The 27,843-nt window shown below is 53.8% G+C and overlaps 2 protein-coding genes across 5 annotated transcripts in view; one reads left to right on the top strand and one right to left on the bottom strand.

Annotated features, from left to right (window-relative positions):
• Nucleotides 1-21,424, top strand: part of PAIP2B (poly(A) binding protein interacting protein 2B) — a 28,778-nt gene extending 7,354 nt beyond the window's left edge. For 2 of the 4 annotated variants that reach the window (XM_026070623.1, XM_026070622.1), the window contains exons 2-4: nucleotides 11,283-11,437; nucleotides 17,650-17,826; nucleotides 18,723-21,424. In XM_026070623.1, the coding sequence (XP_025926408.1) occupies nucleotides 11,291-11,437; nucleotides 17,650-17,826; nucleotides 18,723-18,779 (381 nt within the window). In that variant the 5' untranslated portion in view covers nucleotides 11,283-11,290 and the 3' untranslated portion in view covers nucleotides 18,780-21,424. Of the gene's footprint in view, nucleotides 1-7,353; nucleotides 7,608-10,618; nucleotides 11,438-17,649; nucleotides 17,827-18,722 lie in introns of those variants that run through there. The other 2 variants (XM_026070621.1, XM_026070620.1) reach the window with 2 other exon arrangements.
• Nucleotides 21,425-23,529: 2,105 nt separating this feature from the next.
• NAGK (N-acetylglucosamine kinase) lies at nucleotides 23,530-27,035 on the bottom strand. Its single transcript, XM_026070617.1, has 9 exons — nucleotides 26,956-27,035; nucleotides 26,733-26,831; nucleotides 26,388-26,529; nucleotides 25,217-25,327; nucleotides 25,001-25,113; nucleotides 24,833-24,920; nucleotides 24,297-24,394; nucleotides 24,116-24,194; nucleotides 23,530-23,872 (listed from the first exon to the last, which is right to left on the bottom strand). Exons 2-9 carry the CDS (start codon nucleotides 26,790-26,792, stop codon nucleotides 23,685-23,687), a joined length of 879 nt encoding a protein of 292 aa, XP_025926402.1. The 5' UTR covers nucleotides 26,793-26,831; nucleotides 26,956-27,035; the 3' UTR covers nucleotides 23,530-23,684.
• Nucleotides 27,036-27,843: the final 808 nt, after the last annotated feature.

The raw sequence follows: 27,843 nt of genomic DNA, 5'->3' as shown, positions 1-27,843 counted from the left end.
GCTGCCCCCTTTATACTATACTGCGGTTCTGCCCTGTATATGGTGCCTCCCCGCCTCCTACGGAGCTGATCCAGGAAGCCTCTGTCCTCCCATCAGACGTCTTAACGCTGTGAAGCCGGCTTGAGGGGTGAGGATAACTTGCACTTGCTCTGCTTTGTAATTCCAAAGTGAGAGAGCTGCAATTGTGTGGGAGGAGTTAGACGCTGCTTCTTATCCCCCTTGCAGCCCACTTCTCATCTGTCGCTTGTCTGAGACTGTGTGCTTTGAGGCAAAGACAATGCTGCTCACGCAGCAGAGCTGGGTGGTGGTTGGGGTGGTTGCACCAGCGCCGTACGCGCCGAATCGGACCGGAGCTCCAAAGCACGTTGACAGGCGACTTTGTAGCCCTGTCGGGCACAAAGAGGTGTTCGGAGCGCAGTAGCTATGACCGAGCTGATGTAGTTGTCTTCTGCTGCCAGAGGGATCAGATGACCTTGGAGCTGGTGCGGAGAGGTGGGAGGCAAAGGGAGCAGGCCTGCTCCCTGGCAGCCCCGAGCCGTGTGACATCCAGCGTTAACGGTGGCACCGCTCTCGAGTAAGCRCGCGACGGTGATTCTCTGGGGAATCAGAGGCAAGATCAAGGCTCGCAGTGGCCAAGCCAGCAGTAAAATCCAGATACGGCTAGCTGAAAACTCTCCTTTCTTTAAGCGGGAGTGCAGAGCTCCCCTCAAATTCTTCACATGCTTTACCTCATAATGCTCAGTTTAACGTGTTTGAGCAGAAGCTTTAGTGTCACGTGATGGGAGAAAGGGGACAGGTGGGAAATACCTGGCTACTTGTCTGTTCCCAGAGCTGGCCCCAGCTCTGCAGCAGTGGGACTGATTGCTTTCATGTGCTGCCGTCGTGTCTTGGACTAGAATTTCTAAGGTCTTTAAAAGCAAATGAGATTTTTCAAGGTACATGTCATTTGTGTTCGTTTTCCTGAGTTTGCTTTAATATGGCTGTTACAGTTTCAAAGACACAAGTTTAAAACAAACAAATAAAAAGATGTGGTTCGAGTTAAAAAGAAGAGGGGGAGTGAACATGGGAAGGAAAATGAAAGAAATAAGCTCCAAAAAATGTAGCGGGAGATGTGATGCTTGGATCTCAACTCACGGAACTTTAAATACAAGAGTGGCCGTTGAGATACTTTTTAATTTCCATAACTGCCCGATTAAAACGGGAAATGTAAGACAGCTGTTAGAGCTCAGGTTGTTTTCCTGAACTGTGCTTCCTGCTGCTCACCTTTGACTTGATTTCAGATCCCAAATGCTGAAATATGAATATGGCTGTGCATTATCCGCCAAAGGGCTTGATCCTCTTTTCTCACGTGTGCTGGGCAGGAACATTTGCACGCGGCTCTCTTTCCTCTGGTCTTTCCAGCACACTCACTATGGCCATGAGTGGATTCACTCGGGTTCAGGTTACGTTTTTATGGAGTTCCAATACTCACTACTTTGAATACCAAATAAAGCTCACGGCCCCGCAGGGAACCGCAGCAGAGCTCGAATGTGAAGGTCTGTGCTCAATAGCCAGCCTTGTGTCTGGACCACAGCGCTGTCGTTTTCGCTGCTTACAGGAAACAGTCCTTGAAGTTCACTGCAGCAAATCCTCAAATCTCCTCTGCCCTCTAGTTCTGTCTGCAGATTGGAATGATCTTTTTGCTCCCACTCTTTGTAGCATTAAGCTCACAAGAGCGCTGGATGGTGGAGTCCTGACCACGCTTAAATCTCTGGGTGCAAAACAACAGGTGATTACAGATCCAAAACTGCCTTGTGCCAGGGACTCTGGTGTCTGGTGTGAGGTSGTAGGTGCCTCTGTCCAGTTCCTCTCTCTGAAGGCGTATACCTCCAGTTCTCCTGCCATCTGCAGTCTCTGGCTGGGGACTGATTGTGGCTAAGAGCATTTTATATGGGATAGGACTTGGACGGYGTTCCCGTCCCCGACATGTCTGCTCCTGCTGTTAGCAGGTGGATTTTGCTGATGGCGCATTTTATTTCTGGATGTGCTCGAGTCAGCCTGCGGTTCTGCTGACAGCCAGCGGTAGCACAGAAGCTAAAGGACACAACCACATAGAAACAAGGATGCTTCCTCAAAAAAAGTTCATCGCATTTAGATGTCGGTGGAGTTGAGACGGTGGTATTGCATTAGCATCTTACTGYACTAGCAGAGTGTGGTTTGATTGCCCTCCCTTGTCTAGATTACTTAATTTGTATCAGCGACTGTTTCAAAGCTAATGGACCCGGTTTGCTGCTTAGGGCTTTAGAGCTCCTGGTTCTTGCTGGAGACCCTGAGTCGGGCTCCCGCCAGGGCTGCGTTAACAGTGGGGTGTGAAGTAGCTCTTCAGCGTAACTCCCTGTTCAGCTGGGACTAAGCTCGCTCGCTTTCACTCATTGGACTTCATACGGCTGTGGGGGCACAGCGTGTCTCTGGCCCGGTACTGTCTGGTGAAAGGCCTGCTTGGTCTTTGGTTGCAGATCAGTCTCTGCAGATGYTCCGTGTGTTGTTCCCTCGCGTGCTGAACTTCGGTACTGGAGTCCTGAAAACCGTGATCTGTCAGACGTTTCCAGCGTGTCCTTTGGATGGGGAGGAAGGTGGGGTGAGAGGCGGAGGGTTTTGTACAACTCTACAGCCCTGTGCTGGACCCCAAAGAGCGGGACTCAGCCTGGGCCAACGAAAGGGAGACAGGCAAAACCAGCTTACCTGATGACCGATGCTGAAGATGAGGTGGTGATCTGAAGGTCACTGGGTTACCAGATAAGCTCTTCCCCCCTCCACGCTCCCTCCAGGTAATCTCAAGAGATACAGGGATCAGGTTGTTCTCCTCTGTTTCTGCAGGATGTGACGCAGTGAGGTCAGGGAGCAGGAAAGACGGACGTATTTATATCTCAACAGTACCTGAAGGCCTCAAAAAGAAAAAGCAGTCCAAGAAAGCAGGAGCATGTGTTATTCTTCCATTGATTTTCTTTTTTTTTTTTTTTCCTCCCAAATAACCTGTTCTGAACAGATAGTTACACATGAATGAAAGCAGCTGCTCGGATGCAAACATAGCAGCCAGCTGGATTGGCCTAGCCACGCTGAAAACTGCACAAATCAGGATTACCTAGTGATTCCAGCTGGGATTGGGTTCCGCAGCATCTTTAACCTTTAAATATTGTAAAGGTTTGGGCTGTTTCTGGTGGACCCGTTGCTGCATTCAAGCAGCAGTGACGATAACTGTAGAAATGCTTTGGTCCTGTTGTAGTCCGATAGGGTGAAAATGCCTCTGCTGTGTAGATCACGTGGAAGCACATCGCTGCCGTTCGGAGGGCTGGTTACGTCAGGATTTCCAAAGGCTCTCTGGTTACTGGCCTGAAGTCTGCACACATTCTGCTCGTCATTAGAAGATGAAATATTTAATGCATGGAGCCTGGCAGATGCCTCTGCGGAATGATAAACAAATGCTCTAATCTGCTGCATGTGGTTTATGAGCTCTGTGCTTTGAATCACTCCAGTAAGAGGATTGGAGGTACCGTCCCTTCGCTCAAATACCAAATGGGGCCAGAATTTCTATTTCCCTTTGTATGTTGTCCAGTACCTTTCCCGAAAGAAAACTAACGTGCCAGGCCTCTCTTCCAGTTCCAGGCAAGTACTGGAACATTAAGAAACCCTGGAAATGTTTATAAAGACCAGCATGGACCTCCCGGGCTAATTTCCTGCCTTGCAGGCCACCACAGTGCGTAATTCCTTGGATTTACCATGCTCCRTCTTAGAACGGTGCTTCTGCATGGCTGCAGCTCTCAGAAGGTAGTTTATATGCTCTAGACATGTTTCTTTGAGATCGCAGGCCCCAGGTTCAAGACTACTTCTCTATTGACTTCATTTTCCAGCATGAGAYGAAAGGGAAAACAAGTCTAAGAAGTCTTCATCCTGAGAAGACTTTTTTTTTTTTAAATGGAGAATCATGGCTCGGAGCAGTACGTTTGCTGTACAGTGTCTCAGAGATGTATCAAAATTGCCCAAACTCTGTGTATATTTGGTAGAGTGTCAACAGACTCGTGGTTACAGTGCTGCTCCGGCGACTCAGATAAATAACATGCRGACCAAAATATACATTGAGCCTGGCTTAGAAAGACTGGAAAACATAATCTTGGAAGGTGTTCTTCCCGGCCGAAAATGCAGTTTGCATGCCTCTAAATCGCTGCCTGCTAGGAGCGAAGGTGAATGGTCTGCTTTGTCCTCGCCGCGCCTGCGAGGGGGAGGGAAAGGAGAGCAGGGTCTGCTCGGGATGAGGAGCCGAGCTGGGGACGGATCCGGAGCAGTGGCAAGGCAAACCCGCAGAGACGTGGCCCCGCGGCTCCTAGCTCAGGCCGCTGCGGTACGAGCACAGGGGCAAGCGCAAAACGCAGCGGAGGAAAATAAGTGCTTCTGCTCTGCTCCTGCGAGAGACTGTTGATACGTTCAGAACATGAGCAGATAAGGGAAAACCATGACCTTGAGTCCTTCAGACCTAGCAGTGAAAAATGTGAGATAACACACTTCACTTGTTTCCTTCTTGTTTTGGCTGCCGAGGCAGTAAATCAAACGGGTCCCTTCGGTGCCGTTGCTCTGTGGTTGCCCACCCCTCCTCTCGGTCGCGTTCTGCGCGCTGCCTGGTCTGCAGACCGCCGCTCAGGTACGCGCTGGCCCTCGTGTAGTACCGGACTAGTAAATCATGGGAGACTTGGTGTTCGTCCTGAGTGCCGAGGCGCGTTTTATAATCCTGAATGCACTGTTCGGGCTGTGAACACCTCTGTTTCCTACGGTAATGGCAACACTCGAAACCTCTTTGTGCTCAAGGCGACCGAGATTTAAACCAGTGTTACTGAAAAGTAGCATTCTGTGTAATAAGCGCTTTCGCCCAAGTTGTTGCCGGCGGATCTGATTTCCGCTCGTTTTTTTCTGAAAGGCTGAGGGCGAAGCAGCCATGTGGCGGAGCAGCAGATTTGCAGGTGAACATCTTGAGTCGTCGGCGGTGAGTCACTTCCCTGGCAGGCGCCTGCCTCGGCTGGATGTGCAGCAGTGACACGTCTGAATGGCAGCCGAGCCCCGCAGAGGAGCGACTGCCCGTTCTCCTTGACGGCTCCTGACTGAAGGTCTCAAGAAACCACCGAATGCTGYTCTTCCTAATAAAGCCCAGAGGTTGTGCTGCCTTCTGCCAGAACCGAGTCTCACCCGCCRTGCTGCTGAGCAGAGGCCGGGAGCCCGCGTGATCCGGAGTGCGGCAGCGGAGGGGGTGAAAGGACTCCCGTTTCAGCCGCTCAAAACTACGAAATACCGCGGCGCTGTGGGTGTCCGTGTTTAATGACAGTTTGGACAATTCCTCCTGATGTGGCTGCTCTGAAACATCCGTATCTGAAAATAAGCTGCTGTATGCCAGGATGCCACGCGCGTGGCTCTGCTCTCGCTTTCGGCAGAGGTGAAACGGGAGAGTCCCGGCGCTGGGGGGGTCGGTAACGGCACCGCTGCCTGTTCGTGGTGGCCGCTCTGGACTCCCCTTTTGCTTGGGACCGTTTTGAAAGCACTGGCCAGGATCCTGTCAGGCAGTAGCAGAGGAGGCTTTAACTCCACACCAGGAGCCTGGAACGTTTCACACCCTGGAAGCTTTGAGACAGCTTAATTTAAACAAAAGCCTTGCGAATCCTTCAGTATGAAAATGTATATAATAACCATAGCAGAAAAAACTTCCGTGGTGAAACTGGAGGACTCGGCACGTAGTTAGAGGGGGGGAAAACTGGGCTTTGGACCTCTGCGTATTTTGGATTATGGGTTTAAGACCAATCAGAATGGGGGGGGGGAATTGAACTCTTTGTTACGGAGTAAATAAGGGGTATTGAGCATAAAATTGAGGTAGGGACTCTTCCTGTGCTCCAGTTTTGGTGAGAGGAACATTTGTTCACACCGCCCCAGCTCGAGCCGATCGGTGCCACGTTGTTCCGGAGGGGCTGGTGGTGGTGGGGTGGCAAGGCATTTCGGCTGGCCGCCCGCTCCGTGCCCCCCAGTGCCGAGGGGTGAGGGTGTGCGTGAGCGGTGCCAGCAGCTTGGCCGCTCTCCAGGCCGTCCTGTCTCTTCATAGCTCTTGATCTGCCTCTTTAGGAAGCTGTTGAAGCTGAAACGTGAAAGCTGAGCCAGGGTAGCTTTAGCACAGTCCTCCGGTGCTTTCTGCCCCGCACCGGCTGTCRGGGTTGGGCGCGCTGGATCCCTTGGGTTCGTTTCTAATCCTTAGAACCAGAAATGGGCAGGAGGGCTGGGACGCTGAAGCCTCTRTTCAGTAGGGGTGGGAAAACTGCCCGGAGTGAACTGGATTTTAACGTGCTGACGACGTTCATAGTTACTGCACTGTTAAGATCTATTTATGCTGAGAGCTGTTGCCTTCGCTTCTTCCCTGTCCTCCTGAAAAACCTGTCCTACCGATGGTAACAGTGATGCAAGTCCTGTGTTTCTGCTGCAGCGTTATAAACCTAGAAGGGAAATTAAACCTAAGTTGTCTTTTCATGTGGCCGCGGAGAGCTGCCTCATCGTTCACCAAATGACGGTGTGCCGTTTCGGTACCTCTGGTCTGAGGGTGTAAATATGGTGATATGAAGTGAGGCCAAGAAACTTTTTAGTCTTGGCCTGACAGTGTTTGTCATTGGAAGAGGGTTCCCAAATTCTGCAGGAAATTCAGGCTCAGGAGACGTTTCATTTCAGCTATTTGATCCTTCTAGCCCTGGAGCCAGACGAAGCGATACTCTCCGAACTGTTGCCTTGAAACTGTAGTCCTTGGGAGCTCGCGGCACCAAAGCTTTGTGGTCGCTGGGAAAATGCTGCGTAAAGAGCAGGCTGAACCTGGGGCTCGCCTCTGGTGGGAGGTCTGCGAGGAGAACGCGTGGGAGAATGGGGATTTCTTCTCCTCCCCTTCTGATTCTTATTTATAACTGGCACGTCCACGTTGCCCGTATGTGGCCAGCAGGATCTTGGGTCTCTCTTTCGGAAGAAACGACCTGTTGAATCCTGTGCAGAGACCTCCTTTCTCCTGCGTGCCTGCCAGCTACCAACACGAAGCCGTCCTCCGCAGCGAAGCGCTCCCCGCTCTCACCGAGGCTCCTTGCGGCTTGCCCGCACCGAAGGGCGAGCGGGAACGCCGTCCTCCCCGCCAGGCGGGTCACCTTGCGCAACGGCTGTCGCCTTGCTGTCAGCTCCGTCGTCGCCTTTGGGGCAGGCCCGAGGGCTGCGGCGCGGCGCGGCGAGGGGAGGAAAGGAGAGCGAGGGCAAAAGCCGTGCGCGAGAGGCAGGGACAGCCTGCGCGCTCCGYGGGGTGCAGTCCTGCAGAGGCGGCAACCGGCTGTCTCTCGCGCTGGCTACGGCTCTTTGCTTTTCTCCGCAGATCCAAGTTTTTGCTGCGCCTTGGAGCTCTTTGGTGTCTCTCCACTGTTTACCTCATCGAGGGCGCAGTATTTTTCCACACTCGCGCTGTAGACGGTTCACGTTTCCTGCCAGCTTGAGCGCGCGCTCGGCAGGGTCTCTGCCTTGCTCTCCAGCCCGGCGCTGGGGTGATTTATGGCCCAGAAGGCAGGTCCTTCAGAGGAGCGGTGAGCTAACGTTTTGTTCTGGAGTGCCTGGCAAACACTTGGGGGAAACCCTTTTTTGCCGTTCAGAAACAACGGCAAAGCCCTGTTTAGAGCCTGCACCAAGGGGTCTCTTGTTGCAGCCAGACCATTAGAAGGACTGTGGATGTGGGAGGCTTGGGGAGGGAGAAGAAGCTGGTTTAAAAAAAAAAAAAAAAAAAGCATAAAAAATCTTCCCCTCTCCTCTTGTGCTGCTTCTCCAATTAAGCTGTTTTCTGCAGTGATCGATGCAGAGCCTCCTGGCCTCCACCAGCACTGACCAGCGCAGATAGCTTGTCCTTTTCTCATGCTCTCCCCTTGACAGCAGCTGCCAGCAGCTGCCTGATACGTAACAGGGCGATAGAAGGACTTTTGCTTCCACCTGGTACAGCTGTTCTTATGAGTGATCCTGCCTTACCCTTCCGTTTACTTAGAGGAATTGACTTTAGATGCTTGCTGTGTACGAACAGTAAACCCTGCAAGCTCCTCAAAAATTGCATGTGCGATTGAACTAGAGGCTCTGCCCCTTCAAACATCTCTGCTCACAGCGAGGAAAGGGGGGATTAGCAGACTTTCTAACAGGTGACAGAACTCTGTTGTTCTAAAACTTCAGCGTCTTCTTGCTTGCTTTGCAACTCTATTCCTTTTTCTGTCTGCCTTGCAACTGTCTTTTACCAGGCTTGAGCTGTCTACAGTCAAGAAGTCTCATTTAACAAGGGAGAGACGTCATGTTAGCTTTGGCATCGTTTAAGTTTTCATATTCAATACAGAGTACCTCTTGCTTCTCTGAAGATGGTGAAGACTGCTTAAATGAGACCCGGTTCAGTGCATATCCCCGAGGCTGCATGTAGGCCTGAGGACCAGAAGCAGCCAGTGAGAGCTGTACTGCTCTTGGGACCCCAGAGTCTCGGTGCTCTAGGGCTGAGCACCTTTGCTATTGACAGGGATTGCTTTTCAAAGTGAGTAACATAAGGCAGCTTTAGTATGCTTACTTGTGCTTCAGATTCCTCCTGGAAATGAGAATAATCTGCTTTACCCCCAGAAAAGGCTACATTTAATTAGTAATGTAGGATCGCTGCTCTTACATGAGTTGGAGCTCTTGGCCAGGATACAGATCTGATGTCAGCTGTGATCTAGATTGAAACAGAAGGATTTTTTTTTTCTTTTTTAATTTGGCTGTGAAAGCAAAGATGGGTTTAACATAAGTGATCCAGTCCAGTATGGCAAAGATCCGTCTTAGCACGGTACTCACGTAGCGATCAGTAGCAGATGCTTAGAGGGAAGTATAAAAACTGCCTTGTCAGGAATGACCAATCTGGAAGTCTGATTTAGAGACTTTCTGACTGTGGGGTCACAGTCAGATTCCTGTTTAACAGCCAGCCACTGACCTGTCCTCCAGGAATCAGTCTCCTGTGTTTGGTTCACTCATGCGGTTGGTCTTCATTGCCACTTGTGTTGAATGCCTTGCTTAATTAAGGTGTGGAAAAGTCTTTTGGGATGTCCAGAATAGTGCGGGAAGTAAAGCTGAGCAGCCCTGGTTGGTCTGGGCTGTCTGAGAGATGCCGTCTTCCGAAGCAGCGGCAGAGATTCCTGGGGTGTTACTCACTGCTCTGAGTGCTGGGATCTGAGGTGGAGAGGTCCTTCATCTTCTGCTTCTCATAGCCATGTAGGGCTTGGAGAGACTGTGAGAGGTCATCTAATTTGTCTCTGTGTTCCTAAAATCGGATTGAGTACACCGGGACTAACCTTGACACTCCTCAGTAACTGTTCCCTGAAACCTCTGGAGGGGAGAAGTTTCAGTCCTCCCTACAAAGGACATTTGTTCCCGTTGTCCCCTGTGGTCTCCCACCAGGCCCCATCACACCCCCCTCAAAACCTAAGTTCTGCTACTGTAAAAAGACAAAACCCTTCTATGTCCATGAAGACAACAGAACAAAAGACCAATTTTCTGCAAGCCTTTTTGATACCTGAAGGTTGTTGTAAGGCCTGTATCATCTCGGGCTTCCCCTGCCCAGAACCTCCTCTAGACTAAACAAACCCAGACCTGTCAGTCTTCCTAAGAAATCATGTTTTCCAGCCCTCTTGTTCACTCTGGACACTCTCCAGTTTGTYCATGTGTTTCAGAGTTATGTTGGAACTGGACGCAGCTCAGGTCCAGATAGGGCCTCCACCAGTGAAGAGCAGAACATAAAACCTGGATGTAATTATATGGTTTTCAGACTTTTTTTTCCAAGTGTGTCACACTGATTTTAAGTCCACGTTTGCTTACTGCTCCCCACATGTCRTAGTCTGTACTTCTCTATTGAATATTCATCTCATTAACCTCTCTTCATGTCTCTCCCTCCATCTGCTTCTGTTGACCTTTCAAAAGATGAGTTGCTAGCTGGCATAACTTATCAGAAACTCCATAAGGTTTGTATTTCTTAAAACCACACTCCTGGAACTGTGAATATCTGCTTTAAAAAAAGGCAGTCTTCATGTTTCAAATTAACAAACTTTTGTGAAATGCACTCTAAAAATAAATTGCAGGATAGATAAAGGGACCCAAACTGGTGCTCATACATTCTTTCAAAAAAATTCAGTATCTTGGGGTACAGGGTAATTTATTCTGTGTTGCTGGTGTGTTTACTGTACTGATAGCCAGGTTTTGGCCTTTTGGTGTATTTTGTGGCAGATTTTAAATAAGTAATAAAAGGCTTAAGCATTTGACTCGCTTCCTGACTAGTTAGAGAAGAGGTCAGGTTGTCTGTGCGAAATTCGTAATTACATGTCTAAATTTGCAACCTTGGGGTTCCCCTTGCAGTGTTAAAGTGTTTGGGTTAGTCTGAAGCTTATTCAAGGTGTGTAGTTCATGTACGCTACGAGTGAGATTATGTGGGCAAATGAACATTATAGAGAGAATATTAAACTCCAGTTTCCCGGCTCAAACTTGCAGACTGAAGGATGCAGTTAGTACATCAAACGAGACGGATGAACTGGGGTTGTGGGGACGTGGTGCCTGTTCCGAGCCCTGTTAATAACTCCTGTGATCACTAGCTTCGTATGGGAATTGCCACTGCCATCGCATCTGGGCGTGGAAAGCAATTTATGGACGTATGAGAGTCCTCTGATAGCCCTGAGCCTGGAAAGGACCTCAAGACTATGTAGCCCGGCATCTGGCAGCTGTTGAGACCCGGCCCTTTTCACAGACTTCCCTTTTGAAATGAAATCCGTGTGCATTCATGGCTGTGGGCTCCCCGCTGGGAAACACGGCTCGGATTATCCCTTTGCACTAAGTCAAGACCAAGTACATTCAGACTATCCCTGACAGATCAAAACCCTAAAAAAATAAAGGCCGCCACTGTCAGAGAGAAGTAATACTACTTCTGGTGCTGCATGCTTTCAAGGAGAGATCAGGAGGAAAGAAGAGTGCCTTGCCTTTGTTTGAGGGGAAAAAACAAACAAACAAAAACCCAAGTGCCCTTGAAGCACTGGGGTTCTTACGTTGTAAGACTGATTCGTTATCCATTAACGTGGTTAGTGGCAAGCGTGCCATCTGTAAGCTGCACTGCCAGCCTGGTGTGTTACTCCTCGCTGTGAATTTGAGAGTGCRTGTTATGCGGTGGTGTGGGACTCTCCGGCTGTTTGTCTGCTCCCTGACCCCCTTGTTTTCCTTCCCAGAGTCAGTAATGATGAATGGTTCCGACGTTGCCAATACAACAACATCCARCCCCAAATCCAAAGAGGACCAAGTAGTGAATGGCCACGATGAAAAGGAAAACAACCCTTTTGCAGAGTACATGTGGATGGAGAATGAAGAAGACTTCAACAGACAGGTAGGAGAAGAAGAGTGATAGCCAGCCCCATGTTTCTGAGGCTAAAATTGAGGAGAGGGTAAAGGAGAGGAGAAGGTTTCCTTTGATGGTGTTTAGGCACCATGAAAGTGTTGTGTGAGTCACAGCTGGTGTTGGCCCTGCAAAGAGGGGGTGGCYCTCAGCTAGAGGGCAGAGTCACGCTGTTTCTGTTGGGTCTGCCTGTCAGGATGTGTCATGAATAAAATTAGAAGAAAAAAAAAAATCTCGTGATGCCTTTGGCCCTGTCAGATCTCTTTCAGAGGGCCGGTGATGGCACTGTTGCTTCTTGTTGCGCCTTGCTCTGATAACTGAGACATTCACTTTCTGCATGCTCAGCTCAAAGGAGAAGACAAGCACAAAAATCAGCACCCAAAATTTCGGAGCATTTCTAGCATTGCTGTCTCAGTAATGAGTTCTTACAGTTAGGATCTGCCCTTTCAGGTAGAAGTCTTTCCGTTTAAGTGAAGCGGCCCCAAATGTTCTTTGAAGCAGCCGTGTTATGGACCACTTGGTAGGAGGCTTGTCCRCTAGGCGCTGCAGCTATTGATAATGGTCAGCTAAACTCTCCAGAGTACCTGGTAAATCATGATATGGTCTGAACAGCTCTAGCTTGTTGAATGAATACTGTGACACTGGGTGCTGGAGCAAAAGTAACTTCAGCATAGCGTCTTCTCCATGTTCTGCTTTGGGCTTGCATAGGTTTTTGTTCAAAGGCCGGGGCCGTGCAAGGTGGCAGGGGAGAGAGTGCTGGAGGCTTGCTAGTCCCTTGCAATCATCCCTGGAGCTGGGGAGAAGTCAGTCAGCTTGAACTGGGTGGGGAAGGAGCATGCTGCTTCAGCCGGCTGAGCTGTGTTACGGGCAGGAAACCTGCCCCCTCGCTCCTGGAGACAGCGCGCAGAATGCTTCTCCCCTCCTGAAACGTTCCCACAAGCGTGTGCCAAGCACCGGACTTCCAGACACCAAGGTATTGGGAGATTGGTAGAGAAGGAACGCTTTAGCTGAGGGTAGGTTGGACGCAGGGAGGCTGCGTGTCGTGCCCCCACCACACCCTTGGTCACCAAAGGAGAATTTCATCAGCTTTATTAGTGTTCTCAGCAGAAAATCTCCATATGGTAATACTTAAGGCTGTTCCCACAGGAGGAAACTTCAGCTGCCAGCTCACAGTAACTCCTAGTGAGTATGCAGTAACTGAGTTTGCCACACCAAATTATGTTAGCAATTGTTAGTGGGCTATGACTCAAGGGTTTTGTTTTTTTTAATGACGTGATTAGGCAGCAGCCAGCCCCCACAAGCAGCTGTGCTGATGGAAATGTGCAAGATTAATTAGTTAATGTTTGTAAAATGCTGTCTTGATTAAAAGTRCGATGAAGGCAAAGTGCTGGAATTAGAAGGCCCAGCAAATCGTATTCTTTTTCCTCTCCGCTGGAGGGAAGATTCTGGGGTGGAGGAGCAGTGAAGGCAATGCAAAGGGAGCATGATCGGGCATAATGAGATGGAGAAGGGAAGAAAATGGAGCTGACAGTTGAGGGGTTTCCTGGCACAGAGCTTTAAGGAGCCTGGAGAATAAGATAAAGAGAAGAAACCAGATTGTGCAGTTGAGATACTCACCTGCATTTTCCTAGTCTGCCAGCTTTTGCTTCTGAAGTTACAACTCTTCGGAAATGCCATGGGAACTCAACCGGTTGTCCCAGCCCTGTCACGTCATAGTTACCTGATGTCCCAGTGAAACACTGCTTGGGGAAAATAAATAGCTTTTACAGAAGCTCAAGTTACCCTTTTAAGGGCTTTGAAGTCCATGTGGCAAGGGGTTCTCCTACTAGTGATGTACCAATCGAGCCAGAGAGAGCTTTCCCACAGCAGGATTTTCATACGTTTGAAGCCAGTGCTCCTTCTGGAAGAAGCRGTCACGCTGCCTCCGTCCTCAGGTTGGCAAGACAATTTACGTGGCTCTGCAGCGCCTAGTTTGGGAAGCTGCTCTGGGTCAAAGCTGACCTGTGCTCACGAGAGAGGATGTGATGCAGGCGATGGGAGCAAGTGGTCRGGGGACAGCAGGCACATGCCTTCCGGTGGCAATGCTGGCTTTGTCACCTTCAAGTATCTGCCACGGTGACTTGGGCAGCCTGGTACTAGAGCTGAATCTTTTCTCAAACCCACTGGCTTTTCACTTCTCATCAGCTTTCCGAAGTCACGCTTCTTCCTCACCTCCTCCACAAGGGTTTCCTTAGTTCAAGCACTGGGGAAGTGGAACAGGCGGGTGTTTTCAAAAATTCAAAGGCTTCTTGGCACAGTCCTCCATTATTTATGCTAGCAAGATTCCTTTTCCCATGGAGCSAGCACATCCCGCAGGGCAAGAAAGGGAGTGGTGGGCTCTTGCCGTAGGAAGAAAACCATGCTGACACCAGATGAGGCTGCTGCTGCTGCTGCAGAATCTCTAGAATAACCTGTAGTGGGAGGCGACAGCTGTATTGAATGTCACAGGAGGCTAAAGAAAAACTCCAAGCAAATAATAAACCTTTTATCTCCTAGTTCAGGTTGTCATGATGTGGTAATAAGGGGCCTGATGCTTTCTCGGTAGAGATGTAGCAGCTGGATAAAGGTGCGAGTTTGTCTAGGCTCGCTCCCTCCCTGCCCCCTGGTCCGGTACTAGCGCTGTCACTCGCCTGCGGTGTGCACGAGCGTTGGCCTTCACGGCCAGCTGCACACGCTGAAATGATTCTGGTGTGGAAAAACGAGGTGCTATCTGAACCTGCCAGCGTGCAGCCAGCGGCTCTGAGACTCAAAGAGGGAATATTCATCTTTGTTTGAAATATTCTGTGATACGTAAAACCGACAAAACGGACTCTCGCTAGCTCCATGCCGTGTCCTGTAAAAGTGCAGGATCCTCGGACGGTCGCCCAGCAGTCCTGGACTGGCAGCATATGTGCAGGAAGCGTAGTAACACCGAACGATGGGGGTAGGAGAAACCAGTGGGCTGCTCTAAGAATAAAATATGCAAGGGAGGGCTGTTCTGGATTGCAGCCACGTCACTGGTGATGGGAAAGCTGGGCTTGGAAGAACTGTTGTTTCCCTGTGAGATACCGTGCAACCGTGTGAAAGGACCTGGAGCAACTCCAGCCGGGAGGTGCGAGCATGGGGACTGCTTCGGTTCCCTGGCATTGGGAGTAGTGTCGGTGGCTCCAGGCACAAATCATGTGCATGGAAGGCCCTGCAGCAGCAAATGGAGCTGCTGAATGAAGTGTGACAAATATCTGAGATGCTTTTGCTGAGCTTCTTGCAGATCATGGGAATATGGGAACTGTAAGATCACAGAAGGCTAATCCTCTTCTATTTATTTTTTTGTAATATCCTGTTTCTTCATGAGCTAGTGTCAGAATATGCTTTCAAGAACAGCCACTGGAAACCCAGCTGAGGATAACTGTGGGATGATTTGCTAGTGGTAAAGGAGATTTTTCCTACCCAGAACTGATTTCGAGGGCTGATGGAGAAGCATTCTCCAGTAGTTCAGGCTGGAGATGACCTTCAAGATATCAGACTACTTTGGTTACTCAGTGAGAGAGCTTTTAAGAACCCTCTCAGGAAACTTGCCTCAGTTCTAAGTGAAGAGTTAAAGAGTGAGTTTATAGCATTTCAGGCAAGATCAGTCTTTAAGCTTGTTTTTGCTCTGGGCTTAGGCCGAGTTTGGCATGGYCTGTGCCATGCTTCCAACAGTATTGCAAAGCCAAAGACCTCTCCTCCTGTGATGTGGTGAATGCTTCTCTCTCCTCTTGGCTTAGCGCAAGTCCAAGGTCCTGTTGGAGGCAGAGGGGCGAGCTGCTTCGCTTCTCCACTGAGACTAATCCTCCTCTGTTCAGACTCCTTACGAAAGAGCTCGGCAAGAAAAACCGTGTGGCTCTGCAGTATTCGGAAAGGAGGGTCTGGAGCCTAGCTAACGATGAGGTAATGAAGGAGCAACACTTCGCCTTGGGACGCTGCTACGCTTGCTGGAAACAGCCTGCTAGGGGAGGGAAGCCAGGAACTGAAATCCGTTGGAATTGAGAAGTGTCGGGACTTTTTCGGTGGTGCTGGCAGGGACGTCTGACTCTGCTCCAGCCCGTGTGTTGGAGCGCTGGGCACCGAAGGAAGGAAGCACTGCTTGACAAGCCCGGAGAAGCGTCTGCCCTACAGACCTTGAACAGAAAGGTGAAGTTGCTTTGGAAGATGTTGGAAAAAAAGGCAACTATACAGGACTGTGGGGCCAGCTGCAGTTGCTCCTAGGCCGCATGGCGGAAGCATGAGGTCAGGAAGGATTTGGATAAAAAGGGAGCATTTGGGGGCCCTTGGGAGGCTGGTCCGTGAGTGTAACGGGAGGAGCAAACTGGTGCTGAGGGAGGGAAGGGGACATGGTACTGAGTTTGGAGGCAAGTGTCTGCTTGAGCAAAGATGGATATGGGATTTTGGAAGTGCTTTGGGATCGTCCAGGTGGAAAGCTGCATTACAAAGGGAGAGCTGTTACTGATCTGACTTGTTTTAGCCTAAAGCACGGACTCTCTGAACCAGGGCACAAACCACGCAGCTTCTGGGTATAGTTTAAAACACAACAGGACAAGCTGTGAATTATTTTGCTCAAACGTGTGAGAAAACTGGACGGGAAGATGAGATTGGCTAGTCAAAATGACCAGTTGATGGTACATACCTGCTTGTAGGTATATATAGGACCTGATCAGCCATCCCCCTCACCTATCTCCTCTGTTCAGTTTGTCAGAGCCCTTCCTGACCATCTCTGTCCCCCTCCCTTGGCCTCTGCTCCTACGCCTGAGTAGCTTTCTGCTCTGGGACTCAAAGCCAAGTCCTATGGGTTTACTTGGACTCTCCTGCAGCAAAGATGGAATAATTGTCTGCACTCGACAGGGGTTGACTGCCACCCTGTGTCGGTACGTGTAGAAGCACCTAACATTGCTCTTGGGAGGTGATCGAGCAAGCCGATCGCCCACGTGGCGCTCCAGATGGAGCCTGTGCAGAAGCTGGTCTCCTTCCCTCCGTGCTGTGCACTTTGGATGGCAGCGGGAGCTGCCTCTCTGTGCCGTCCCGCAGCGAAAACCAGCTGGGAGCTGCCGCAGCTCTTAGTGCGTTTCGTGCGCGGTAGGACACGTTACTGTTTTGTTTATGTGGGCTTTCCTAAACTGGTGCAAACAAGCTACTGCAGAGAGGTTATGTGCTGTTCTTGCCTGAGGTAGTACCAGCTGACAGCTCTGCTGCTTCTCCCGTGGTACCTGGCAGAAGCTTGCAAATCCTTGCTCAGTAAATTTTCTGGTCTGATCAGTGGGGAATCTGGCCTGCACTGAGTTTCAGGTGCTCAGCTTCTTTGATGAAGGGAACTGGTCAGCTACGTAGGCAAACTGGGTGAATCACATGGGACAGATTTTCAACCTAAATGAGCTTGCTGGAGAGTAAAACATGGATTCCAGAAGCCATGTTCTTCTGCTCCCCATGTTGTTAAACCTTACTGCCAACCCGTATTTTACCATAGCAGGTTAAAACTCGGTATCTTGCAGCACTATAGTGTTTTTGAGCTGTGGTGCTTATTGAACTGCAGAAGCACAGGAAGCAAGTAAACAAAGTACCAACTAGCGTAGCTGTAACATCGCTCTGAGCCTCACCAACGTTGGACTCTGTAGCAGAGGCTTCTCCGGGCCCCAACACACGCTTCTAACGCTGCTTGCCCGTTGGGATTTTATGAGCAATCGCATCCATCCTGCGGCAGGCTCTGCTGGAGTGTGGCATCCCGGAGTCCTGCACGCATGCTGGCGTGTTCAGATGTCACGTAAATACTCCCCCTTTCGTGTCTGGACTCACCTGGCGCAGCGTGCTCGCAGGTCACCACGCCTCCCCCTCCCCAGCAGGCCGCAGTGGCCAAGGAGCGATGGCTGAACAAGGCTTTGCTTTAGCTACCTGAAAGCAAAGGTATCAATTTTAGACTCTTACGCTTCATGGGATTAGTTAGAGGCAACTCAACCATGCTGGTTTGATTTTTCAGACCCTGCTGTGTTCATCCAGGTTTAAAATACAGCTGTGACTGTACTGTGGTCTTTCTAAGGGGTGGACAGCTATTGAGGTAAGGTAGGCATGTCCCATTGCAGAGTCTGCTTTTACATGGTGGAGGACAGCATATGGAAAACATGATTCGTACCCTGTGACTGATGATTCTGTTTGGGCAGGTGGAGGAAGAGCTGCAGGAGCAGGAGTTTCTTGACCGCTGTTTCCAGGAGATGCTGGACGAGGAAGACCAGGACTGGTTCATTCCATCACGCGACCTGCCCCAGGGCATTGGGCAACTGCAGCAACAGCTGAACGGGCTCTCCGTTGGTGACGGTCACAGTTCAGAGGACATTCTGGTAAGGACCTCGGAGAATGTGCCGGTGAAGAGCAGAGTACCTGTCCTTGGAAACAGGGAAGGGGACAAAATTTCTCTTGGAGTTTTCCTAACTGGCGACAGGGTGTCCCTGCAAGAGCTGGTTATAACTCACTGGTGACTACGCATAATGCATTTTGGAGTTTTCTGCAAGGATACTTTTTGTATCACTATATCCTAAAGACAGAAATAAGTGTGCTAGCTCTGTATAATTTGCTCTTTAGAAGTCATGGGAGTGGGACTGCCGCTTGCACGTGGGCAGGTTTGGCTTTGGCCTCGGAGCAAACTGGGACCTCTTTTGACTTCTGGGCAGAGCTGGGGTGTCCTGGAAGAGCAGAAGTGTTAAGGAGATGTCTGTTTTCATCCTTGAAAACAGGAGTATACTGCAGGGCTGGGGAGAGCTACATGGACCAGCACACTGGAGGCTGGTGGTCTGGTCCAGCTCTGCTGACTGTGTTCAGGCAGAGTTGCTTTACCTCCTTCTGCCATGGGTGATGATTAAATAGAGCTGTTTGCACCTTGCAGCTTGTCTGACAACTGTTCTGCTGACGCAAGAACCGAGAGAGAGAGAGAAGGAGGATTCTCACATGTTTATCCTCCAAAGCTCATCCTGGGAGTAGATACTTTTGAGCTGTCACTTGTTAAACAGCATCCTGAGTCATGAGGGTGGACTGTGGAGAACCCGCAGGAATACAAGGGCCAGGGTGGCTGCTTTCCGCGCGTGGAAATCTGTGACCACTTCCCTTGCAAACAGCCAGCAGGATGGGGCATCCTTAGTAAAAGGCATGTGCGGGTCTGTGGAGTGAGCGATGCTCGGCAGGTGGTGTGCGTGCAGGTGTTTGTGACCGCTGACGGGCCCTACTCCCTCTTCTCTTTCAGAGCAAAAGCAACTTGAATCCAGACGCCAAGGAGTTTGTGCCTGGTGTGAAGTACTGACCTTCAAGGCTGGCTTTGGAAAGACTGTGTCCCTGGCTCCGATGGGGGGGAAGATGGCAAGAAGGAGCAGGGAGGGAAGGGAGGGGATCTGCCCACCAGCTGGACTTTGCGCCGTAGCAGAGTTGCTGCAACATGGCGAAATCTTGCTCTACGCTTCAAGTACCGTTTGGGGGTGGGGGGTTGGTTTTTGGTTTTTTGGTTTTTTTTACTCTTTCTTTTTATCGTCTATCACTTTTTGGCGGTTTTTGCTTTCTAGGACTTGCGGCCCTTAGGTCTGTCCTGGAGTCCAGCACTCCTCCTGCTTCAGAGGCCAATTTTTGATGCGTGCTTCAAAGCTGCTAGTGACGAAGTCGTGTTTTCTTGTTTAAGTAGAATTTGTAGGGATCCCCCTGCCTGCCTGCCCCCATCTCAGATGCAGCGAGCCAGGAAGGACAGGGCCTGGGCAAGGAGCCGCACCGGCTTTTCGTAATTCCATTAAACAGGATTTCTTTATCTAAAGGAAAGGTGAAGTGTAACAAGACTGTAAACCCTAAGTTCCTCCAAGCAGCAGACTGCATCAGCTCTCCGATAAGTGCTGAACACTAATTTTATGCTGCTTTGCTGATAGGTGGAAGAGTCCTGCCTGCTTTAATTGGTTGTGGGAGTTCTTGCGGTGGGGGAGACCAGATCCGTTAGACACTAGCCCCCGCCATCCTTCCTAGGGGAGGTGTTTCTTCTACAAAATACATGTTCCCCTTGAAGAATTTTTTTTTTCCCCTGATTCTTGGGCTTATCCAGCATTAGAGGCTATGGCTCTGAAGCATCTGTACCTTCATTTCTTACAGAAATAGTTGAAATAAATCCAAGAGAAACTGAATATAGCCCCTTCTCAGCCATGTTGCAAAGTGGATCAGTGGGGAGTTTGTTTCAAGCAGCTTCTCTGGAAAAGGAGAGGAATCTTCTGTCACCTGGCAAGCTCTGAGGGTTCCTGCCACAAATGGGCTTACATCTTATGAGACCCTTTTCCCATCCCTCGCTGCTCTTTGGAGAGCAGATTGCCTCCTTGGAAATGTCTTTCTCTTGGTTGAGAGAGGGCTGAGACTGTTCTTTCTCCAGATAGCTGCAGGGTGGAGGGTGAGAAGACAGTTGTACTGACATGCTAACTGTTCCCTCTGCAGGAGCCTGCCTTCCTCCAGGGGCAGTGCTCCCCGAACGTGGAGACGAAGGAGCCCCCTTCAGTGGGAAGGGAACTTCCTCTCTGGAACAGCTTGTATGGGGTGGGGAAAGAGTAAATCCACTTTGACCTGCCCTTATGGACTTGCTGATGAGCAGGACAGTTTTGAATCCCACACACATAAAGAGAGAAAGATATTTTGGGGAGGTGGCAGCCATCACTTTGTGCTGGTCTCCTAAATGCCGTGTGCRAGGAACTCCGGTGGCAGATGGCTTTCAGCTCAAGTCTGCCGCAGAAGCAGCTGCCCAGCACTTTGGCGTGAGCTGGTGAGCAGCAGCCGTGCCTCTATTCCTGTGAGCCTGCTCTGGGATCTCTTCCTCCATCAGCAGGAGCCGGCAGTAGCCAGGCTTCAGTTCCCCAAACCACAGCCCCTTTCACTTCTGCTATTTTAAATCATGTTCTTAGTGGAGTCCTTCTTTGGAGAACCAGGGCCGGAAATCTTTACCAGGAGGAACCAGATGTTTTTTGGTAAGGTCCGTACCCTAACGTAAGCTTTTCATTTTTACTGCTTTGGCTCTAGTAACGCTATGTGAGTTTTTGCTCTTCTGGGTAGATCTCGCCTCCCAGGCGCGCTTATTTACAGTATTCCCTTTATTTAAATAGACTAGTTAATTGATGGGGATTGCAGATCCCTTTGGGGTTTGCCGAGATGGAAGCTAATGGCCATTCAGTAGCTGCTTGCTGACTTGTTGGTCCATCTCTGCTAGCTCAGCGTGGAGAAGCCTGCAGCTGCCGTTCTTTCGCTCTGGTTCCCACCTTGGTAAGCTCAGCAGAAGGGCCAAGGGTTGCAAGGACCACGAACACTAATGATGCTCTGGAGGACAGGTCTGAACTGAATTAACTTGGTTGCTCTCTGTATAGTCTAGTCCGTAATTCAACAGAACATCGGTCTCTGGCTGTCATTTCGAAAACCAGCACTAAACTCTTAGAAACTTCGCACAGCAGCTGAAGCCAGAGTCAGAAGCCTGTTGAAGGTGTCTGTCTAAATATTGTTGCCCAGAAGTATTGGTTGGTTTGTATTATGTTCTTCTGTTTTTCAGTACAATCCGTGCCCTCAGCGCCTGCTTAGTTGCCTCTAGCCTCTGGCTGTCAGGGGCTTTCCCTCGCTCTCTGGGGCCAGAGCACACGTTGTGCTGAGTATTTGGCAGCAGATTAACTGCAGTATAAGAGCAGAAAGTGTTGAAACTCCACAGCTCTGATGCAGGCAGTCGTGAGGCTGTCGTGAGTCGGGGCCACGCTACGGCGATGCACAGGGCTGGGCGAGGAAGGGCAGTATACTCTGGTCAAACTTCTTTTGTATCGGTAGTTCACTTTTTTTTCCCCCATCCCTTCTCTGGTTTCTATTTGATTTCTTATTAAAAAAAAGCCCTCTGATGAGATGCTGTAAATTTCAGACGATGCATTATTAAAAATAAACTTTTTTTTGAATTCAGCAGTGCAGAAGTCTTCCCTTGAGAACGGGTAAGCTCTCTGTTCAACAGTATCTCCATCGAACGTCACAGCCCCAGCAGGAAGCTCTTCGCCTGAGTCAGGAGTGCCAGCCAAGCAGCACCCACCTCCGTGGCTGGTGCCACGTGGACCTCTGCGCTCAAGGATTTGCCTCGAGCAATGAGCTAACCCAATAACTACGTCCACAGCAGCGGCAAACACATTTGCCGCTTGAAAATTAGATTGCTCTGCTGGAGCTAGGTTGAGCATGTGCCCATGATTTGCTGTGCTTGAATCAAGTTCAGAGGTGGCTTGAAAGTCTCTGAGGATTTTCCTTTAGCTCCTAGCCCCTGCCTTCCCCTCCAAAGACACACGTGTGTTCCCTTCCTCTTTGATCCCCTGAGGCACCTTCTCCGCTCTGATCCRCAAGTGCTGGCTTCCCGCATCCTCTGCCGGAGGCCAGAGCTCTGCTTAGAGCTGCCAGGGCAGAGGCTGAAATGAAGGGAGAAGGAAATCACTCTAGTTTATGCCGGGTCAGGAACTGGGCACCAAAGGGGAAAAAAAACATAAAAAGCATCGTTTCTGGAAGCCATGGGAGATGGTTGCCAGCATCAAAGCCCTGGGTGGAGACCGCCGCTGCTCAGCACTCCTGACGGCCACGCTCGCCCACCCTGGGCAGCTCGTGAGCAACGCGGGAGGGCTTGGCGAGGAGGAAGGAGGGGGTGAAACTCACTGATGTGGGACAGGGAGGGATTTTTGGAAGGGTAAAAGAAGAGAGAAGCAGCCGGAGCTGTTAGGAGGAAGCCGCCTGGGAGGAGGTGGAGCAGAGAGTTACATTCCCATAGTGATCATGTAGAGGTTGRGGTATTAAATCTGTAGCTGGGTTTTGATCAGGAGGCAGCTGGCGTCAGCTGGACGCGCTCTCTGCTTCCCAGCCGCTCCTCTGTCCTCCAGCAAAACGCGGGGTGCTGCTGAGSTGGCTCCAGGCCCGCGGCGTTGTCCTGCCGCTGGACAAGGACTGGAGCAGCTGTGGAGACCCCTCGGCAGCACGCGCTGGCGGAGCAGCCTGCCTTCGTGCGGGTGAAGCCCTAACGCCAGCCCTGCTGAGCACGAGAACTGCTCCTCAGTCCGGATGCCTGTACTTCCCAGCGGGGCTGCATGGGCTGATTTCTCCCTACGCCCGTTAAAATCCATGGCGCCGCACTGCGGGATTTGGGTGACAGCTCGGCCCCGGCAAAGGGGCCGTGTTTTAAACCCAACCTCAGGCCTGCTATCGGGGCTCGACTCCGGCAGGTAGGGTTTGTGCAGAGAGGGGATGGTGTAAAAGCCTTAACCAAAGCACATCCCTCGGGCCGGACTTCGGCGACCTGCCGAACGCTTCCCCAAAACCAAACGGGCAGGTTTGGCCGGGGTGCGGCAGGGAGGACCGTCCCGGCGCCCGGGTGCAGGAAGAGGGCTGGAGCGCATCGAACAGCGCRGGAGGGAAGAGCACCAGGGTCCCCCCTCAACTTGCTTTATTTAAGAGGTGGGAAAACGCCGAATGCAGTTGTTTATCCTGGAAGGAAGAAGCACCTTTTTGCACCGTCTCAGGCGCGAGCCCTTGCTGCTCGTTTCGCAAACGAAGAAACGCTCGCGGGTACCCGACAGCAGCGGGCAGCTCCGCCGAGCGCCCCGGCTCCCCGCGGTCCCGCACCAGCGCGCGGCTTTAGAGGCGGTTTTACAGGGGGCCGACGGAGACGCGGCGCCCCTTTCCCGCTAAGCGGCAGGGCCGAGCCCGAGCTCGCTGCGCTGGAGCTGAGGATCTGCCAGCCGAGTTTTTCCCCTTTCCAGCCTCCATCAAGCTTTTTTTCCACTCCCAGCTAACCAGAAGCAGCGAAGAGGCTGCTGCAAACCGAGTCAGAGCCTCCTCCCGCACTTGCAGGCTGCCATGGCCGCGGTTCGCCCCGGCTCCGGCCGCCGATTCCYGCAGTTGCGCTGCACCACCCGGCCCCGGCGCTGCCGGCGTTTCTTCCAGCCGTGCTCGGGAACGGCATCGCCGGGAGAGGCGGCRCTCCACGCCGTCCCGCTGCCCGGGAGAGACGACTTCGACCCCTCCTGCCCTTCCACCGGCACCACCTTTTATTGAGCGATTGCAAAACGGATCCGTGCAAAACCGTCCGGCCCGGCGCCAAGACGCTCCCTCGTCCCGAGGAGGAGCCATGCGTCTGCAAACGTGCCGCGACCGAGAGCCGAAGACGCCGCGGCTGCTCCGAGCCGGGGCCGGGCTAGAAGGAGTGGGTGTAGAAGACGTCCACGTTGCTCGTGTAGTCTAAGGGCAGAGCCTGGCCGATGTTCTTGGCGCCCAAGCTGGCTCCCCCCAGAGCCGAGGAGTGCTTCAGCTTCAGGAGGCTGAACCTGGAGAAGGCGTCGTCGGCACCATCCCTCCTCGCCTGCCGCAGCACCCGGACGAAGCCTGGGGGAGGGCGGGAGAGGGGGGGTTACGGGGGAGCAGGACCCCGGCTCCTAGGAGGACCTTCTTCCAGGAGACGGCGAGGTCAGGAGCCCGGCTCAGGCTTCGGTGGCCTCAAAGGGAGCCCCGGGTGCGGGGTCTTCGCCCCCATCTTCCTCCAAAGAGCTCTGCATCACGAGCCCTGCCGGGTTCCCCGCTGGGGGCAAACGGGGGCACGGACCCCCTCCACCCCGGCCCTCCGCTCACCCTCCTTCATCATCTCCCAGCTGTTCCAGACGGAGCCCACGCAGACGATGGGCAGCCCCAGCTCTCCCAGGAACAGGCTCTGCGGAGGGGGGTGGGGGGGCGAACGGCGCCGGCTGAGACCCGGGCCGAGCCGGCAGCACCGCGGCTCCGGCTCCGACCCCGGCTCCGGCGCGGCTCTCACCTTGTCGATCTTGGGCAGCACGGCCACGACGTGGCGCGCCAGGACCTCCCCGGCCTTGTCGAAGACGTGGCGGCACAGCGGGTCGCCGGCCCGGGCCCCTGCGGGCAGAGGGGGGCAAGTGGGACGGGACGGGACGGGGGGCCCGGCCGCAGCCCCCCCCCCCGTCACGCTGGGAGCCGGGAGCCTCAAAGGCACCGAGGAGCCGGAAACGGGGATGGTGGGATCATGGCAGGATCATGGACGGGGTCTCCATCCCCAGGTGGGACCRCCAGCCCGGATCGCCCCCTCCGTTCCGGGGGAGCTCCGAGGTCGTCCTACCCGGCTYGGAGCATCCCTTGCTCCCGGGGGCAGAGCAAGACCCCGGCCGGCCCCAAAACGCCGCAGAAAGAGGATCCCCAACCCCAACCGCATCTCCAGACACGGCTGCTGGTGGGAACCGGAGCACGACGTGGCTGGGACGCCGCAAGCTGCACCCGGGCTCCGGTGGGAGCAGCATCCCGACCCCTCCGCCAGCGCCGGGCACGGGGCTCTCCTACCCTCCGCCAGCTTCTGGCAAAAGCCCGCGAACTTGGACTTCTCGAAGGTGCGGTAGAGGTGGGTCAGGAGGCCCATGCGGTCGGAGATCTGCGCGGGCGGCGGAGAAAAGGGGCCGGTGAGGCCCGCGGGCGGCGAGCGGGCACCGCGCCGGCCCCCCGCCGCCGCACCTGGAAGTAGTCGAACATGGCCTGCTTGATGTAGCCGACGTCATGGGGCGGCACCTCCAGGTTGTCCATGCAGTCGAAGACCATCTTCACCGCCTGGTGCGCGATCCAGTACGCTGCGGAGGGAGCGCGGAGCCGGGATGAGGGGCGGCGGGCGCTGCGCCGGCACCCCGCGCCGTGCCGTGCCGTGCCGCATCGCGCCGTGCCGCCCGGCCTCACCTGAGCCTTCGTCGCCCATCATGTGCCCCCAGCCGCCGCAGCCGATCTCCGAGCCGTCGGGGTTGATGAGTTTGCAGTTGGAGCCGGTGCCCGAGATCAGCACGACGCCGCCTGCGGCGGATCGGAGCGGGGATGGGGGATGCACGGCGCCGGGCGCCGAGGCCCTGCAAGCCCACGTTCCCTCTGGAGCGCTCCTCTTCCTCCCTCTGGAGCGCTCCTCATCCTCCCTCCAGAGCTCCTCTTCCTCCCTCCGGAGCTCCTCATCCTCTCTAAAGAGCGCTTCTCTTCCTCCCTCCAGAGTGATCCTCATCCTTCCTCCAGAGCTCCTCATCCTCCCTCCAGTGCTCATCTTCCCTCCAAAGCGCTCATCTTCCCTCCAGAGCGATCCTCTTCCTCCTTCCAAAGTGCTCCTCATCCTCCCTCCAAAGTGCTCCTCTTCCTCCCCCCAGAGCTCTTCATCCTCCCTCCAGAGCTCCTCATCCTCCCTCCGGAGCTCCTCATCCTCTCTAAAGAGTGCTTCTCTTCCTCCCTCCAGAGTGATCCTCATCCTTCCTCCAGAGCTCCTCATCCTCCCTCCAGTGCTCATCTTCCCTCCAAAGCGCTCATCTTCCCTCCAGAGCGATCCTCTTCCTCCTTCCAAAGTGCTCCTCATCCTCCCTCCAAAGTGCTCCTCTTCCTCCCCCCAGAGCTCTTCATCCTCCTTCCGGAGCTCCTCATCCTCCCTCCGGAGCTCCTCATCCTCCCTCCAGAGCGATCCTCATCCTCCCTCCAGAGCTCCTCATCCTCAACACAAAGCGCTCCTCATCCTCCCTCCAGCCTCATCCTCCCTCCGGAGCTCCTCATCCTTCCTCCAGAGCTCTTCCTCCCTCCAAAGTGCTCCTCATCCTCCCTCCGGAGCTCCTCATCCTCCCTCCAGAGCTCCTCATCCTCCCTCCAAAGCACTCATTCTCCCTCCAGCCTCATCCTCCCTCCAGAGCTCCTCATCCTTCCTCCAGAGCTCCTCATCCTCTGCACCAAGAGCTGGGCCCGCGCGGATCCGGGTCCCCTCGGGGCCGGCCCCGGCTCGCGGGACCCTGCGAGACTCGTGACGCCCCGCGTCTCCGAGCAGCGCTCTCCCTCGCCCGCCGGAGCGGCTCCGGGCTCCCGTCCGCGGCAACCCCGCGGGCCCTACCGTGGTCGGTGGCGGTGGCCATGGCGCCGATGGCGTCGGTGGTGATGAAGTAATTCTCGCTGAGGTGCGGGAAGCGCCGCTGCAGCTCCTCCAGGAGTTTGCCGACGGCGTCTTGCTGGTCGCCGCCGCTCAGGGACAGCCCCTGGCCCCGGCACACGGCTCGGCTCAGCCGGCCGAGGGACCCCCGCGCCCCCGCTCCGGCGCGGGGCGTCCCAGCTCCGGGGGGCGACGGAGGAGGGCAGGAGAAGGGGCAGGGCGGGGGGCTCCTGCCCGGGATCCCGGCGTCCCGCTGGCCGCGGGGGGGACGCGGAGCGGGGGGTCGGTGGCGGGGGGCCGGCGACTCACCAGGGCGCGCAGGGGCACGCGGGGGTCCGCCCCGGCCTTGCCCTTGGCCTCGCTGACCATCTGGTTGATCCTCTCCAGGCATTTCTCCGAGCCGACGAGCTGAGGGACGAGAGGGAAGCGATTAAAAACCCCCATCCCGGAGACCCCCCGGCCCGGCCCGGCCCGGCCCCGCGCTCCGGCCTGGGGGGGCGGCGGGGGTCCCCGGCCGCGGGCGACGTCTCACCCAGTGGTTGGTGCACGGTCCCTCCGTCTCGGCCAGGATCCTGCCATCCTCGGAGATGAGCACCACCTTGGAGTGGGTCCCCCCCCTGCGGGAGCGAGACGTCCCTAAGGGTCGTGCCGGGCCACGCTGGGGACGGGGACGTGTCCCCTGTCCCCGTACCCTGTTCCCATCCCTGTCCCTGTCCCCTGTCCCCATTCCCTGTCCCCATCCCTATCCCTGTCCCCCATCCCCATTCCCTGTCCCCACTCCTGTCCCCATCCCTATCCTTGTCCCCGTCCTGGTCCACCATCCCCATCCCTGTCCCTGTACTGGTCCCCCATCTTCCGTCCCTGTACCCCATCCCCATCCCCATTTTCTGTCCCCATCCCTGTCCCTGTCCTCATCCCGGTTCCCCCATTCCCATCCCCGTCCCTGGTCCCCATCCCCATCCCTGTCCCCATCCCTGTCCCCGTCCCGGTACCCCATCCCCGTCCCCATCTCTGTCCCCATCCTTGTACCCCATCCCCATCCCCATTCTCTGTCCCCATCTCTGTCCCTGTTCCCATCCCCATTACCATCCCCGTCCTCATCCCGGTTCCCCCATCCCCATCCTCGTCCCCGGTCCTCATCCCCATCCCCATCCCCATCCCCATCCCTGTCCCCGTCCCGGTACCCCATCCCCGTCCCCATCCCTGTCCCTGTTCCCGTCCCCTGTCCCTGTCCCCGTCCCCTCACTCACTGCCCGCACCCAGGGGCTTCGCCCCAAAATGCCCCAAATCCATGGGGAGCCAAGCACGGGGCATCCTCCTGGGCCGGGGTATCGGGGGCAGATTGGGGGCTGGGGGGGCGGCAGATGCCCCCCCCGGAATGGGGAATCAGGGGCGGTTTGGGGGGGCTGCAAATGCCCCC

This window comes from Apteryx rowi, unplaced genomic scaffold, assembly GCF_003343035.1.
Source record: "Apteryx rowi isolate R43461 unplaced genomic scaffold, aptRow1 scaffold_315, whole genome shotgun sequence".
NCBI classification, from domain to species: Eukaryota; Metazoa; Chordata; class Aves; order Apterygiformes; family Apterygidae; genus Apteryx; species Apteryx rowi.
Note: the sequence above shows the minus strand (reverse complement) of the source record. Positions and strands in the feature narration are given on the sequence as shown.